The 15,541-nt window shown below is 36.9% G+C and overlaps 1 protein-coding gene across 3 annotated transcripts in view; it reads right to left on the reverse strand.

Moving 5' to 3' along the window:
• The window catches only part of Lgr5 (leucine rich repeat containing G protein-coupled receptor 5), a 122,908-nt gene that overhangs the window by 7,767 nt on the left and 99,600 nt on the right, over positions 1 to 15,541 (reverse strand). For 2 of the 3 annotated variants that reach the window (XM_027923212.2, XM_027923100.2), the window contains 7 exons: positions 13,477 to 13,545; positions 11,931 to 12,002; positions 8,134 to 8,205; positions 7,797 to 7,865; positions 7,596 to 7,667; positions 4,192 to 4,257; positions 3,160 to 3,231 (listed from right to left, as the gene is read on the reverse strand). In XM_027923212.2, coding sequence (XP_027779013.2) covers positions 3,160 to 3,231; positions 4,192 to 4,257; positions 7,596 to 7,667; positions 7,797 to 7,865; positions 8,134 to 8,205; positions 11,931 to 12,002; positions 13,477 to 13,545 — 492 coding nt within the window. The remainder of the gene's footprint in view (positions 1 to 3,159; positions 3,232 to 4,191; positions 4,258 to 7,595; positions 7,668 to 7,796; positions 7,866 to 8,133; positions 8,206 to 11,930; positions 12,003 to 13,476; positions 13,546 to 15,541) is intronic. The other variant, XM_027923159.2, reaches the window with a different exon arrangement.

Raw genomic sequence — 15,541 nt, forward strand, 5'->3', positions numbered from 1 at the left:
TGGTTCTGAGAATCGAACCCAGTGCCTCACACATGCTAGGCAAGCACCCCACCACTAAGCCACCACCCCAGCTCCCTGCCTTAAAATTCTTTGATAGCCAAGAAAAACTATGGTTTATGGGAAAATAAAATTCGCTTGCCACATACAGAGTGAAATGTAGACAATTAAGTTGAAATAATTTCTTTTATAAAAATGTCTATAAGTCATTAGAGATAAGAAATTCTATATTTTAAAAAAAGGACTATGAATTTAAGATTTTTATTTTTAAAATGTTTAAAAAGTAAGGGTAACTAAGATATAGGCATTTGAAAAAATTGAAAGATCAAAGACAACTTTTCTCAGGTGAAGATGTATATAACATTGGGCCCCTGAGTTACCCTGGATGAATGTAATTTCAGAATATTCACATTCCCATTTGAAAGGTTCCTTAAGGGGACTTTCTTCCTTTTTTGGAGGAAATCAGAAGTCTTTGCACTGATCTCAGAACAGAAGATGGCAGGTAAGAAGCATGGCGGGTGGGAAAGCTTACAAATGGCAACTGTCTTCCATTGAGCTGCTCCAGGAATGCAAACCTACTGAGGTAAGTAACACCATCTGTTAAAGTCTTTTGGCAGAATTAAGAGCATAGGCATCCTGGGGAGCTTCGCATCGTAGTAGAATATCTGGAATGTAAACTGATCCTGCCATGGGGCTTTATAGTGATTTGATTGGGTTTTAAGTAAAGAAGTACAAATTTAGATGTTCAAATAATGGTGCTTTCTGTCCAGTCTGCACATGCTGGAATCTCTGCAGCAGCCCTGAAGGCATCATCTTCCACTCTCTTGTCCTGCTCTGTTTGATTTCCCAATGGGGACCCCAGTAGGGAGAGGCCAGGTCAGGGCACTTGTGGTCTGCTCCTTCCCTGTTTTGGAATCTACATAGGTTCTCAACCACTGCAAGCCTCTCCATGATCAAACTCTTTCTTGCTCTGGAAACACAATTTTCTCCCAGTATCTCTTTAGCCCTGGTCTTGGTGATGCTGCTGGTTTCTGCAGATCTAATACCCTTGCTTGCTCACTGCTGCACCTATGTAGGTGACCCTTTATTTGAACTATTGGGGGTGAATTCTGTTTCCTGCCAGGATCTTCACTGATATACTCTGAAAGACTATATACTTACTCTAATAATAACAACATTGTTACATACTTACTATGTGCTAGTACAATTACGACATTTTTTATATGTGCTATCTCATAACCTTTACATGTGCTATCTCATAACCTTCAACACCCCTAAAAGGTAGATACTATTATTATCCCTATATTACTGATGAGGAAGTGGAGATATATGTGAAAAGTCAGTTGCTCAAAGTCACAAAGTAATCTCAGAAGCTGGATTCAATCTCAAGCTTACTGGCTCTGCAGTCCCTGATCTTTTCTCATGTTTGAACTCTTAAGTAAATAAATGAGAGAGCCACTGCACTAAACCCTGTAGAAAGAAGACAAAAAAGTTCTTGTTTTAGGTGGGGCATAGTTCATCCGATGACAATGCCAATGTTAAGTCCTACAGTAGAGAATGTGCAAAAGTGCATCAGAATGGAGTGGGCTCAAAGACAGACCATCTGTCTTGTGGGATGTCAAGGGGACAAATGAAGTGTGGGGAGGAATCCAACAGTCAATGGGAAGGAGAAACAGCAGCCAATGTGACGGGACTGGGAAAGTGTGGGAGACAGAAGAGGCAGAACCAGGAGTTTGTAATCAGATTTTGGAGAGAGGTGGGATATCGAGTCTTGATCTTGAAGATGGCAGGGGAATAACAAGAAGGTGTCCCAAGCAGGGAAGCTGTGGACTTCTACGTAAGAAAGATTGCTTTTACATCTCTTTGGAGAATGAATGGGTGGTGGCAAACAGGAGGAGGAGGAGGATGGTGATCCTGATGAGTCACTAGGCCTTGGTGGGAAGAGTGGAGAGAGAAGAAATTGAAATTGGCAAAGTTAGGAAGTGACAGGATGTGAAGTCTAAGGGAAAGAGGAATTCAGGGGGGCTCCAATTTAGCCTTTGGAGTCTGTGTGACATTCTTCTGGTATCTTTAGAGGTCAGCCTGTTAAAGGAGAACTGACTTTTGAAAATAGCCACAACTCAAACCTGCTGGATAGGACAGGTAATAAAAGTAGATTGTGTATGTGTGTGTGTGTACACACACACACACACACACACACACAAGTAAAATAACTACACAAGTAGACATAATGCAAAAGTAAGAAAAGGGCAACACACAAGAGGTTTTTGTTTTTTGGTGGGGGGAGATAGAAGAAAGTGAATAAATGAGGTAAATTTAAAATGTTTTAAGATGTGATAGTATTTTACCAAAGTAGAGTTGCTCAAAAGCTAAGAAAAACTTTAGAAGTCAGTGGAAGAAAAGGTTTTTAACAAACATACTACTTCATTCTAAACATTATAATATCATCACCATTCATCAAAAATCTTGTTGAATTCAATTTCAGGATAGAAAAAATTTAACTGTCATTTCATAAAATTATCTGTTTCTCTTTTTTAAAGTAAAAATTTAAATAATACCACTTCTTAATTTTAAAAACAGGCAATGTTTTCAATCATAAAATGGAATTAAATTATTATAAGTTATAATTTCTTGAGTAATGGAAGTATTTTTTGGACAGTTATGCTCTAACCTTAAGGGTCTTGTTAAAATGCAGATGCCCAGGCCCCACAGCAGAGATTTTAACTCATGAGGCAGTTGAGGACCTGAATTTTGCATTTTTTTTTTTTTTACCATCACCTCCTTAAGCACTTTGAGACACATAGAACCTTAAACTAGGAAGGAAAATGAGGCAGGAATAATTGTGTGATCATCCCATTTTTGTGCCAACTGCCAATTCTAGGCTGAACAGAAGCATATTGTATAGGCTCTTCAACAGCTTGGTTCCTTATCTTTTCATCAAAGTTGCATGTCTGCTCACTGGCAGAGAGCAGAACTGTAAACTTATTACTTTTGAATTTATTCCTGGAAGTTATCAGAAGCAAAATATTTGCCTTTTCATAGCAAATATATGCACCGAGACCCAATAATGTGAGTATGGAATGAAGAGAAAATGTTAGGGAATGGCCCCCAAGAGAAGGAAAGTGCTCTGTGTTGTGGTGGGTGCTGGGAGGTGGTACTCACAGAGATCGGAGGCCAGGCAATTGCTGAAAAGTGTTGACTTTAATTTCATAGATTTCATTATGTTGGAAGTCACTGAAATGACAGAATTCCGAAGACTGATTTCAAAGTTACAGGTTTCAAAGATTACAAAGTTTTACAGAGGGATTACCTGTGACTATTAAGTAACTTTTTTTTTGTTTAAAAATGAAAATTACAATTATGCACTTAAATAAGCTGCTCTCTTTCAAAACAGCTCAGTCCCTTGGGAAGATATAAAACCATATTCCAGACATGCCATCATCTTTACAAACACTTGAGGATGCCTCTCCTGGCCCTGCCCTCAGAGTTCTTCTTGTGTTCTTTGAAAGTCTTCAGGAGTGTCAAATCTTTACCTTTTGAAAGATACATTTGCTTTATTTTTCTGTCTTAATCACTCCAAGGCTTTTAGAGAAAATTGCAAGTGTGAAAGGGTAGATGGTTAATATTGTTTTGGTGAAAGTGAAGTCTGACTATAAAGGCATTGGGCTGATTTTTTTTAGGAGATGTAATTAAATATTATAATTCTTTAATTGATTCAAATAATTTACTTAGGTCAAAAATGTTTCATGCGTAAGTAGCATCTGTGGCACTTCAACTATGACAAATATGGCATCTCCTATAAAGCTGGCAGTTATGAAACAAACACAACAACAAACCCAAGTCCTCCCATATTAAAAAAAATAATAATAATACCAAATCATTGATGTATACATTTGGTTCTACTTGTAGAAGAAAAATTCCAAAGCTTAGACAACCCCAGTTCACAACTTCACAGAGGTGGGGTGTGGGGGCAGGGCGGGAAAGCAGATGTATAATAAATGCTGTGTTGATATTATAGTACAAAGCATCATAAAGTATTATGGCCTGTTTTCCAGTAAGTCTAGTCGCTGACAAGATCACACTTTATGTATGTAAGAAAAAATACATTTCGTGTTTTGCCAGTGAGCCACATAGTAAACCTGAGTTGGGTCTCTTTTTTTTTGCCAGGTAACTTAGGGACTCTCATAGACGTACATTTTCTGAAGCTTTTGGCAGACTGAAAAACTGGGTAGATCTTCTAACAGGTTGTAAGACAGATCTCTGAAAAACAGAACATGTTATACATTAATTGTGAGGAAACATGCCTCTCTCTCCCTTTTCTCTCCAAGATATTATATCCCCCCAACCATAGGCTGACCCTAGAAGCTTCCACAGCCCTGCCAGGCAGCAGGTAGTCATAGGCATTATTGGATTAAGTAATGGATTCCAATGTTTACAGAAATGTAAATATTCTAATTCTTTAATTGATTTAAATAATTTACTTACTTATATTTCATTAGTGATGATCTACAATGTTCTAGCTATTATTTTACTGAAATGAGTACAAATTAAATAATCTGTCTTTGAGAATCTTTATATCTCTATAGCTAACAGAAATCATTGTTTTCTAATGAACTTAAAAACAAAACCCAACAATTCAAAACAGCGCTAACTTTGAAATCAACACTACAGGTGGGGGAGGGAAATCTAAGAAAGTCTTCAGCCAAAACACAACAAATTACAGAATAACAAAAACATCTGGACATATTTATAGTATAATATAGCTAATCTAAAACAAGCCATGGTAATTTGCAGAAAGTTAAAAAAAAAACTGGTAACATAGATAGATTTTTAAAAAACTTCTCATGTTTTAAAAGTTATTAGCTAATCAACTAACACATTTTCTTGCCTGATTCTAATTCTTAAAACTAGATCACCAGTAAGCAGCTGAAAAAATTCATGCTGTTTTCTAAGATACTTTAAAATTTCTCTATTTTTACAGTGGATCACTTTATCTTACATTTTCTGAGGAAATGGTGTTTAGATAGGAATAGAATTCAGTTATTAAACATAAATAGTTTGAATAAAGGTGTTTGCAGATGCATATTTGTAGTTCATACTAGAAGTTTGAAAGATGACCCTCAAATTCCAAACAAAACACACCAAAGCAAACAAAAAATTCCACATCTATGCAAAAATACACCTGATTAACAATGTAGTATGTATTTTTGAAAAGTAGTGAATGTATTAAAATGGACACATGTATTATCAAAGATGATGATAATTTGGTTTACTCATCTGTATAGGCTGCAAAAGGGGCCAAACCTTTCTTGTATACATTTTAGTAGAAGGTACATAAAATCTTCCATATAAAGCCATAGCATTGCTTTCTACCTTCTACTTGATAGTTTTCATAGCTAACATTGATTACGCACTTTTTATATAAAGGTACCATGTTTATAGCTTTACTTGGATTATCTATTATGAAGGAGATACTATGATTATCGACATATAATAATGAAATGATTTACCTAAGATTACCAGCTAGTAAGTGGGGAAAGTCACATATAGCCTGAAGTGTGGGTCAAACAATTCCCAAGAGGGTGAAGGAACTTGGAGGCAAAACAACACATATACAGTGAAATTTCCTCACGTCACAGGTACTCAGTGGACATTACAACCAAAGGAGGGTCTGTCTCAGACATACTTTCAAGTACATAAAATATCCTATATAAAGGCCACAGACCTGGTTCTAGTCTCCACTTCTATTAATTCAACTTGGTTAATCTGCATTGGTGTCTTTCTCAGTTCTCTCCTTAAATAGGAAGACACCTGCTTTGCTGATCTTTCAGGGGTGTCGTAATGGGCAAATGACATTACAAGTTGAAGTGCTTTGAAAACAAGATATTGTATTAATGTATTTGGGTTCTTTGGGGTCTTTCAAAAAATATTTCAGAAAAATAGGTTCAGGAGTCTTTGCTCTTAATGAGTTTGCCAGTTGGCCTTTATTTCTACTCTTCTGTACCTGGCAGTTTAACATTCACTATGTGACATAGAGGAAACAGATGTAATTTGAACACCAGCTCCCTTCCTTTCAGTTACATTATGTGAAATATTAATCAGGTTATTGATCCAGATTCCTCAAGAAATGTTGTTAATTATATCTATTCAGAGTTTCACAAGCAGAATTTAACATTGCCTCCCAAACTTCTACTACTTGCTGGATAGACACTTTCTCCTATTTATTCAAACTGACTATTTGAATTCAAACTCTGTTATTTTCTTGTAATGTGACTTTGCAATAACTCTGACATTCCTAATTCTCAGTTTTCTCATCTGGAGCTACACCTCATAAGGCATAAAGAAGGGGAGACTTGCTCTGTCTCCCTTCCTTCAGACACAGGTGCCTGATTCCAAGCCTACCATGTGGTGTTACTGTACCACCAGATCACTGAGCAACTGGGGTATCTACAGTTAATGCAGGACAGATGAGGCTGGACCTGAGGATTTTTCAGGAAGCAGGTTTATTTAAGCAGAGGGGCTCATGCCTAACAATCTCTGGGCCCTGAGTCTGGAAATTCTTTGAACTTCATGCCCAGTGGGTGGGAACTTAACAGTTACTCTTTGTCCCATATTCTTAGGCTAGACAGAGGTTTTAAAACTTTTTACCAAGAAAATAGAGATAGTATCTTTAGCACAGCAACAAGCTCTCTTTGAGACAGACTCTACCACACCTTTTGTCTGCAAACCTGGCACTTACAAGAAAGAGGAAGCTTCAAACCACAATGCTCTCTGCAGAAATCCTGTTGACAAGTTTTGAATCATGTGGCAGATATTCCCATTCTTCTACCTAGCAAATATAGTGCTGTGTGTTGTTCTGCTGCTAAGTAAAGCCTGTGGTGGAATTACAGGCATTGAACCATGATAGGTGTCTACTATGTGAGAGCAGAGGCATGGCAAGGGACCAAGGGCTCCTCTACTAAGGCCCAAAAATGCTTAGGAGGAAGGTAGTAGAGTTGAGGGGGGCTGAGGGAGAAGGCAGAAAGTAGAAGGTCAAAACCAGGTTCTTCAAGTCCCTATAACTCAATTTTCATAAAACATAGAAAAGGAAGTGGGAAAAGTCCCAAGTCAATAGAATAACATAAGCAAGCTGTTTAACGATTAGGTGAAACATTAGAACATGGTACCCCCAACTACGAGAAGAATGTTTGGTCACCTTTACCAAGGTTTATGCCAGTTTGAAAACTTAGTTTTATATTTTGGCATTCAGCTTGGGCTGTTGATCCATTACACTATTTTGTTCTGCTCTGCAAAACCTTTAGAGGAGGAAATGAAGTAATTTTGGCTTGTTTATATCCATTTTCTGAAAGGAACACGTGCCAACTGGAACTCTCCTAGATGACTGTCAGCACTTGGAAACAAAGGGCACAAGGCCATGGTTACTGGGTCATGGTAGAGAGCCTGGACCAAAGCAGCCAACGGAGGAGGACTGACCTCCTAGAGACCTGCAAGGAAATAACTTTCTCCCCTTTTAAAGGATTATTAAAATAATGGCTGCCATTTTACTCCTAAATGGAAGTTGTCTATTTACACAATGTTATCGCCTTACTGATACGCACAGCACTTGGAGATTAGGTAACTGATCACAGACGGTTTGAGGAAGAGATGAGATCTGTGCTCCAGTTAAAGTCCTGTTAAAACACAAACCAGACATTCACATATCACACAATGACATGTTTTGATTCACTGATGTTAAGGCTGATCAGGCATAAGGTCAGTGTATGTTCTGGCCAAAGTTAAGAGCCTACTCAAGTACTTACAGACTTTCCAGGTTGGCAGTTCCAGTTAAATCAGGAAATTCAGTTATTTGTGAGGCACCATTCAAAGTCCTAGAAAGAGAAATATGTAAGTGTTACTGGGAGAAGATTCCAGAAAGGGGCAGTTCTTATTGTCATTTTCAAAGCACTTCAACCTATAATACTCATTTGGTCTTCACAGAAATTCTTGAAGACAGAAGAGAAACAGGTACTTGGGGCTGGGGATATAGTTCAGTTTAGCATGCATGAGGTTCTGGATTCAAGATCAGTACTATAAAAACAAAAACAAAACAAAACAACAAAAACAAAAACAAAACAAAAAACAGAAACAGATGCTTACAGTGTTCTTAGTTCAGGCAAATGTTGAAAAGCAGATCTCCCAACAAATTGGATGGGGTTGTCATAGAAATGTCTAAAAAAAAAAAATGCAAACACCAATGTCTTAGAATATCTGTTCGAAATGAATATGTTTGAAATTTCAACAAGTACATGTATTTATGTAATTCTAATTATACTATATTACATAACATTCCTGATTATTTGATTCCAGGAAAACCTCAAAAGTGTTTTGACTTACATTAGAGACTTTTGGTAAGAAATCCACATTATATCAAATTTAAAATTTCTGACAGCAAGGCAGTTATAAATGATAGTTATTAAGCAAAAAAGCAAGTGAACTGACTGTAACTGTACTTAAAAACTTTCTCAGCCTCCAATACCTGTATAGCACCAACATTTTAGTGGCAAAAAGGTAATTCAAAGTATTGGTAATTGTACCATTAAAGAAAAATGTTTATATATCTATATCCACTGAAGGTTCTATCTGTGGGTTAAATATCATCATAACACAAGACTCTCTAAATTACTTAAGAGAAAATGGGGTTTTTCTCAACATTAGAGTTTTCTCAAGTTAATTATCACTTTAAAAGGTGAGATATTGGGATTGAGGTTGTGGCTCAGCAGTAGAACACATACGAGGCCCTGGGTTCTATACTCAGCACCACATTAAAATAAAGGTATTGTGTCCAAATAAAACTAGAAAATAATATTTTTAAAAAAGGTGAAATATTATTAGAACTTAAAAAATAATTTTACAGATATTTTCAATGTTATTTGAAATATATTTGAATTGCCTGGTCAATGGAGCCCCATATACTTAGCTGAGACAGCTTGTTAATTCAATTAAATTCAACAAATATTTATTGATGTCTGCTATGTTCAAAGCATGAGGGTAGGCAATATGGGAATTGGAAGACTGATCTATTAAAGAAGCTGTCATTGGGTATCCACTATGCCTGTAAGCATTATTCTAGATGGTGGATTTTTAAAGAGGCATGGCAAAATGTTCCTGCCTTACAAGATTTTGGAATCAGTTGGGATAAAACAAATAAATAATAGCATATTACTTTCCACTTGACAAAGCATTTCCATATAGGCACACATCAACTGAGCCATGCAGCAACTTTGATCCATGGCATACATATTATTTTCTTCATTTTGGAGGAGAGAATTGAGGCTCAGAGACCTCAGAAAGCTCATTACCTCCTAGATCCTCAATTTTCTAATTTGTTAAACAATGATACATTAGCCATATGCTTTGTGTTAAGAATTAAAAGAGCCAATGTTTGTTTAGTGTCTGGCAAAGTACCTGGGCTACAGTTGTTACCTAATACCTTGGTCCTCTTGTGTTCTACCCTCTAACCTCTTCTTTTTTTTTTTTTTTTTTTTTTTAAATACTGTTTTTTAAGAGAGAGAGAGAGAGAGAGAGAGAGAGAGAGAGAGAATTTTAATATTTATTTTTTAGTTTTCGGCGGACACAACATCTTTGTTTGTATGTGGTGCTGAGGATCGAACCCGGGCCGCACACATGCCAGGCTAGCGCGCTACCGCTTGAGCCACATCCCCAGCCCCTCTAACCTCTTCTTTTCTCTTGAGATTAGGCAATCAGTAAGAGAAAGAGTAGAGCTCGAATATACGCTTTATGATTTAAAAATGGAATTTTCCTGGTAATGTCACATTGGCTTTTGATTATACTTTATGCTATGTAGATATAACTGTGTTTATATACATGTACAAATGTGAGTTCCCTGGGCAGGCATGAAGAAGAGGTGTGGTAGGATTGTAACTGCAGAGGTGGCAGTGAGGACAGGACATGGGAAGCATGCACAGAGATGGGGGAGACCAAAGGGGCTGGTTGTGACAGGAGGTGGAAAAGGATGTGGGAGCAAGGAGAGCAAAGTTTCAGGGAGAAAGTGGCCACAACCATCAAATAATGGCTTGGAGCTCTAATAACTACAGAGGCTGTTAGTCCTCCTCAGGAGCTATTAGCATATCAAAAGAGTGATTAAAAACTTCTGGCTTTCAAGGAAAGTGGAGCAAAGGCAATGCAATTTGCCAACCTCTTAATATGTAAATACCCTCTAATGAGGACTAATGTTTATTGGTCAATACAATTTAAAACCCTTAGCTTACCCAGATATTGCCAGAACATTTCAGAGATGATGAATGCTTTGTTTTGTTTGTTAGTTCAAAATATTTTTTCCAGTTGTCAGGGTTAATTGGGGCTCCAGATCACTTGTGACAAATGCCACATGGTTCCAGAAAGCCTCTTGATCTAGTTGGCTCAGGATGAACATCTGCCAAGAAGTGCCCCTAGAGTCTATGTTCAACAGTTGTCCTTCCTTTTCTGTGTTTGAGATTCCTCACCAATGACCCTGGGCCAATACCATGCCCCAAACATGCTTGGACAGGTGTCTTTTAACTAAGAGTAGTCTAATTTTGGTTATCTCTTTATATTTCTAGTCTAATATCTCTTTATAGTTCTAGTCTAATAATATACTAGTATATTTTCATCTTCCTATATGTAATCAATTGTCTGTGCTAAATGTGAAGCATAAAACTAGTTATGCTTTGTAATTGTAACCTTATTTTATTCTTGTACAGCATATAAATCTTTATACACACCTTTCTAGAACATATGCACCTTTCTAGAATTACATCTTTGTTGTTCTGTGAGTCAATGCTTGGGCTTGATAATGAGTAGACTTAGCATAAAACATTGCCCTTCCATCCCACACCAACTTAGGTTGGAGTCTACTGCTTGCCAAGTCCCATTTTCATATGATAATTTATTTATTCTTTATTTTTTTAAGGTTAAATATTTCTTTTTTTAATTTTTAAAATTTGTTCTTTTAGATACACATGACAGTAGAGTGTATTTTGAAATATTATACATACATGGAGTATGACTTAATCTAATTTGGATTCCAATCTTGTGGTTGTATATAATGTGGAGTTTCAATGGTTATGTATTCATATATGAGCATAGGAAAAGTTATGTCCAGTTCATTCTACTGCCTCTCCTAATCTCATTCCCCTTCCTTCCCTTTATTCCCCTTTTTCTAATCCAATGAACTTCTATTACCCCCAACCTTTATATTGTGTGTTAGCATCTACATATTAGAACATTCAGCCTTTTTTTGGGGGGGACTGGCTTATTTCACTTAGCATGATAGTCTCCAGGTTCATCCATTTACCAGAAAATGCCATAATTTAATTCTTTCTGTGGCTGAGTAATATTCCATTGTGTATATATACCACATTTTTCTTTATCCATTCATCTGTTGAAGGGCACCTAGGTTGGTTCCATAGCTTTGCTATTGTTAATTAAGCTGCTACAAATATTGATGTGGCTGAGTCACTGTAGTATGCTGATTTGGGTATATACCAAGGAATAGCATAACTGGGTCAAATGGTGGTGCATATGATAATTTATATTTCTAGTATGCTTGGGTTGAAGTCCTGGATGACTATGTGGCCTTAACAATGATGCAGTAAAGATCAGATTCATTCCTTAGAAAAAAGAGATATCCAAAAGCAATTATAAGATCGTGAGATGTGATAGGCAAGAGAAGCATCCAAGCAAAATGCAATGTATATCATAGATCTTAAAAAAAAATTGTTATTTCAGTATTCAGCTGAAACCTGACAAGACGTCTCCAGATACACTTTTCTGTATAGATTATTACATCAGCTGAGACAAAACACAGGCAAACAAAGGACAGTACATCATATTTAAAAGTACTATATATACTACATTTCAATATGGACAAACCCAAAAGCACCATGGTTACTTACATTGTAATAAGAGAAGGGTTGCCTACAAATGCCTTCTCAGGTATTGACCTGATATTGTTGCTATGAAATCCTCTAGAAAAAGAGGGGAAAAAAAACAACTTATAGAAAATCATGTGTGGGGCAAAATTATTTAATAGCTCCCCTCACCCCCACCATGGTAATAATCATCACTTTCAATAGCCAGAGGACAAACTTAAACTCCTTTCTGAGGCTTGAAACTTATGGACACTCATTTATTCTTTAGGAGAAAAAGAAATCATGTGCCTTGTCTTGAAAGAGGAAGAGAGATTCTGAAAAAACTTTTTTTTTTTTAATGGAAACTTACAAGCTCATATTATAAAAAGAAAATCCACCTGTTAATATCCAAATAGAGTGCCATTGTATAGCAGCCTGAGGAGTGGGAACTATCTTTGGAGAGAGGATTAGGATCACTCCTCCTGACCCCATTTGAAGCTAGGAGAAGAGAAAATTGACTTAAGCTGCAGTGAAGTAGAGATTTAAGTAATCTTCTTATGAGGACAAAATTTCCTGACCTGAAGAAAGGTGCCCCGGCTCAGTGAGTTTGTAATAAATAAAAATGGCTTCTCATCTATGGGTGCTAAGGTTCCCTGCATGGCAGAGGGACAGAGTCAGTGATCTCTGGGTCTTCACGGGCCTGTGCTGGTCAGAGGTGAGTGGCAGTACAGGCAAGGCTGCCTAGCTGAGCTGCACATGGGGTTTCCTGAGGCAACTGCTGAGGGCTGTTTCTTTTCATTTTTCTTTCTTTCTTTTTTTGGCTGTTTCTTATAAATAAGCTCCTATCTACCTTCTCTGACTGTGTATCTCATTTCTCACTGCCAGGATAATAAGGTTCTACATTTGCTTAGAATATTATTTATATAAGCTATTCATCTTTTTAGGTATGAAGAAAAGTTGATTTTCTATCATCTAAAAGCATATATATATATATATATATATATATATATATATATATATATATATATATCTTCTAATGACTGAAAGTTAGCTTTCTTTTCATAAAACTGTTTTTCAAATGAGATGAAGTTCATGCAGCATTTAAGGAAAAAATGTATATAATGAAATGTATGGGAAAGCACCTAGCATTATACAAGACATATGCTATTTTATATATTCAGTTTTATACTCATGCAACCTAGAACTGTTTGGATTCTTAGAAATGCTCAGCAAATAACTGCATTCTATTATAGCTCTACTACAAATTTACAATATATATTATATTATATGCTATAATACAATATACTATATTGAATGTATGTAAATATGTATGGCTTAGGAAAAGAAAAAAGAGTAGGGCTTGGCATATATTTCTTATATAAATATATGAGAAACCTATCATAAATTTAAAAATTCAATATCTGCAGGCAATAGGAATCAATGAAACTATATTTCCAGTATACTTAACCACTATTTACATAAACTTCAAAAATTTTCCAGGAAGTCATATTATGTACAAGAATCATGTATATTTTAAAAATAAATTCACGATGAACAAAATTCTTCTACTAAAATTTTCCCAAATACTCACAGTTCTTTAAGGTTGGAGAGGGTCCTGATTGCAGTGGGGAATTCATCAAGGTTATTGTAATTTAAATCTCTGAAAATGAATAAATAATACTTTGTTTTTCATTTCAAAACTCACAGCAACTATATTTCACAAGGTAAGTCAACATGTTGTTCCAATGGACTCATATCACTGATGAAAGTTCTCATTTCTTCTCTTTATAAAGAGGGTTTTCTTAGCTTGCAGACCACAGATTCCACAGGCATCTGCATTTAAATGGTCATTACACTGATTAAGAGAAATTTCAGAATCTAAGCTCAACAGGTCTAAGTCATTGAAAACAGGAAGAAATGTGCAGCAGTGGCATTAGCTTGGCATGTTGATTTGACTGCAGGCTGATGGAGCTCTTCATCTGAGCCTGGCTCTCTACATTGGCAGCTTCTATTTGTACTCAGGCTTCTGGATGGCATCCCCTTTCTTGTTCCCTCCCCTTCTTGGGTCAAGATGCCTTGGAGGGTTGCTTTATTCCTGACTCCTGAGGAAAGCCTGCATCTCTCTCAGCCTGAAGTCCTGGATGGGACCTGATTCTGGAGAGGTTTATGAGATACAGATATTGGGAAGAGGAACATCTAGTCCAGAATTTCCTTAGAGTCACAAATGATTCAAATCAGAAGCATGTTGTTTTCACTGGTCTGTAAGGCAAAGCTCTTTATTATTCCTCACACAGAGAGATGGAAAGGACAGACCATCTCAAGTCATTAATTTCTCTATCTGTTATGGCACAAATGGCTTTTCAATTCCATTACTCACGAGTGCTTTATGGACTCACTCCACCTTATACCTACATCTTCGTATGAAAAAGTAATTGCCTTCTGGTCTCTGGGAATGGCAGATTTCCCAGATGACACAGAAACCTTTTGGTCAGGCAATCAGATGTGGTTAGATCTTCCTCTGTGGAGAAGAATTGCTATTTAATTTTAAGAGAAGGATAATTTGGCTGAGTTAAACATGAATCAAGATTCCTACTTGTCTGGCACAAACCATCCTTAAGCTATACTGCAGGCAGGAAACTCATGTCTTTTGTGGACATAAATTTTCTTCCTGTTTGTAAATCTCTCCAGATGCTCTCTTTTGATTAAACAAGGATTGGGCCCTTATAAATTACTTGGATTTCTAGTAAGGGAAAGGAAGAGGTTGGAATAACCAATTTACTGATCCTCTGTAGCCCTGGGCAAGAGGGAGGAGTCAACAAGACCTGTACAAATTTTGCCCTAAAATGTTTTGTTTTATGGTGTTACATGTAAATGTGAGTTTTCACCCAGGATTGAGGAAAAAGAAAAATCATGCAAATACCCATCAAATACCATGTTTTTTTTTTTTTCCTATTGACCTGTTGAAAGGACTGGAAGGTGTTTTCCATTGTTAAGATCCCCAGCTCAATCCTGTGTAGAGAAGAAAGAAGTTCTAAATTTTCCTAGCAGCTGATAGGAAATGCTCATCTATGCCATTAAGTTGACATCAAGGTCCTGCCTGAACAAGTCCATCTTTGACATTTACAAGGAAACAGAGTGATTTAAGTAACCCTGGTAGCAGAGCTGTTAGAGCTCATTGGCTATAAAAAGACCAATAACAAATGGTCTTTCAGGAAATTAGTGGACACAGACCTGATTAGAAGCTAAATTTAGCATGTTCAAATTGGTGAGCTTTGTATGCAAATGAAAAATGGGCCCCAAGGCCATGGGAGACTTTGTCACCTCCTCCTGCATTCCTGGTCAGAGCCAGTATAGTAGATTCCGTGGCCCTGGGTGGTTTATTACACTTGAATATGGAAATGTGGAGATGGAGATGAGCCCATGTCTACAGCCATCTTCCTTTCCCAGCACACTCAGGATCCTCACCCTCATTAAACTTCTCCCACTCAACAGGACAATAAAGAGCAGTTCCTCTCTTGGGAAAAGGCTGGGACCCTGGTGTGACCTGTGAGAGCCTCTACCTTGACTTTGGGAAAGGGTCTAGGTCATGTTCAGCTGGCCAGACTCATTTTTATTATAGGTACCAATAACGAACTGAATTTTGGACCTATTCTTTG

This window comes from Marmota flaviventris, chromosome 3, assembly GCF_047511675.1.
Source record: "Marmota flaviventris isolate mMarFla1 chromosome 3, mMarFla1.hap1, whole genome shotgun sequence".
In the NCBI taxonomy this organism is placed as follows: Eukaryota; Metazoa; Chordata; class Mammalia; order Rodentia; family Sciuridae; genus Marmota; species Marmota flaviventris.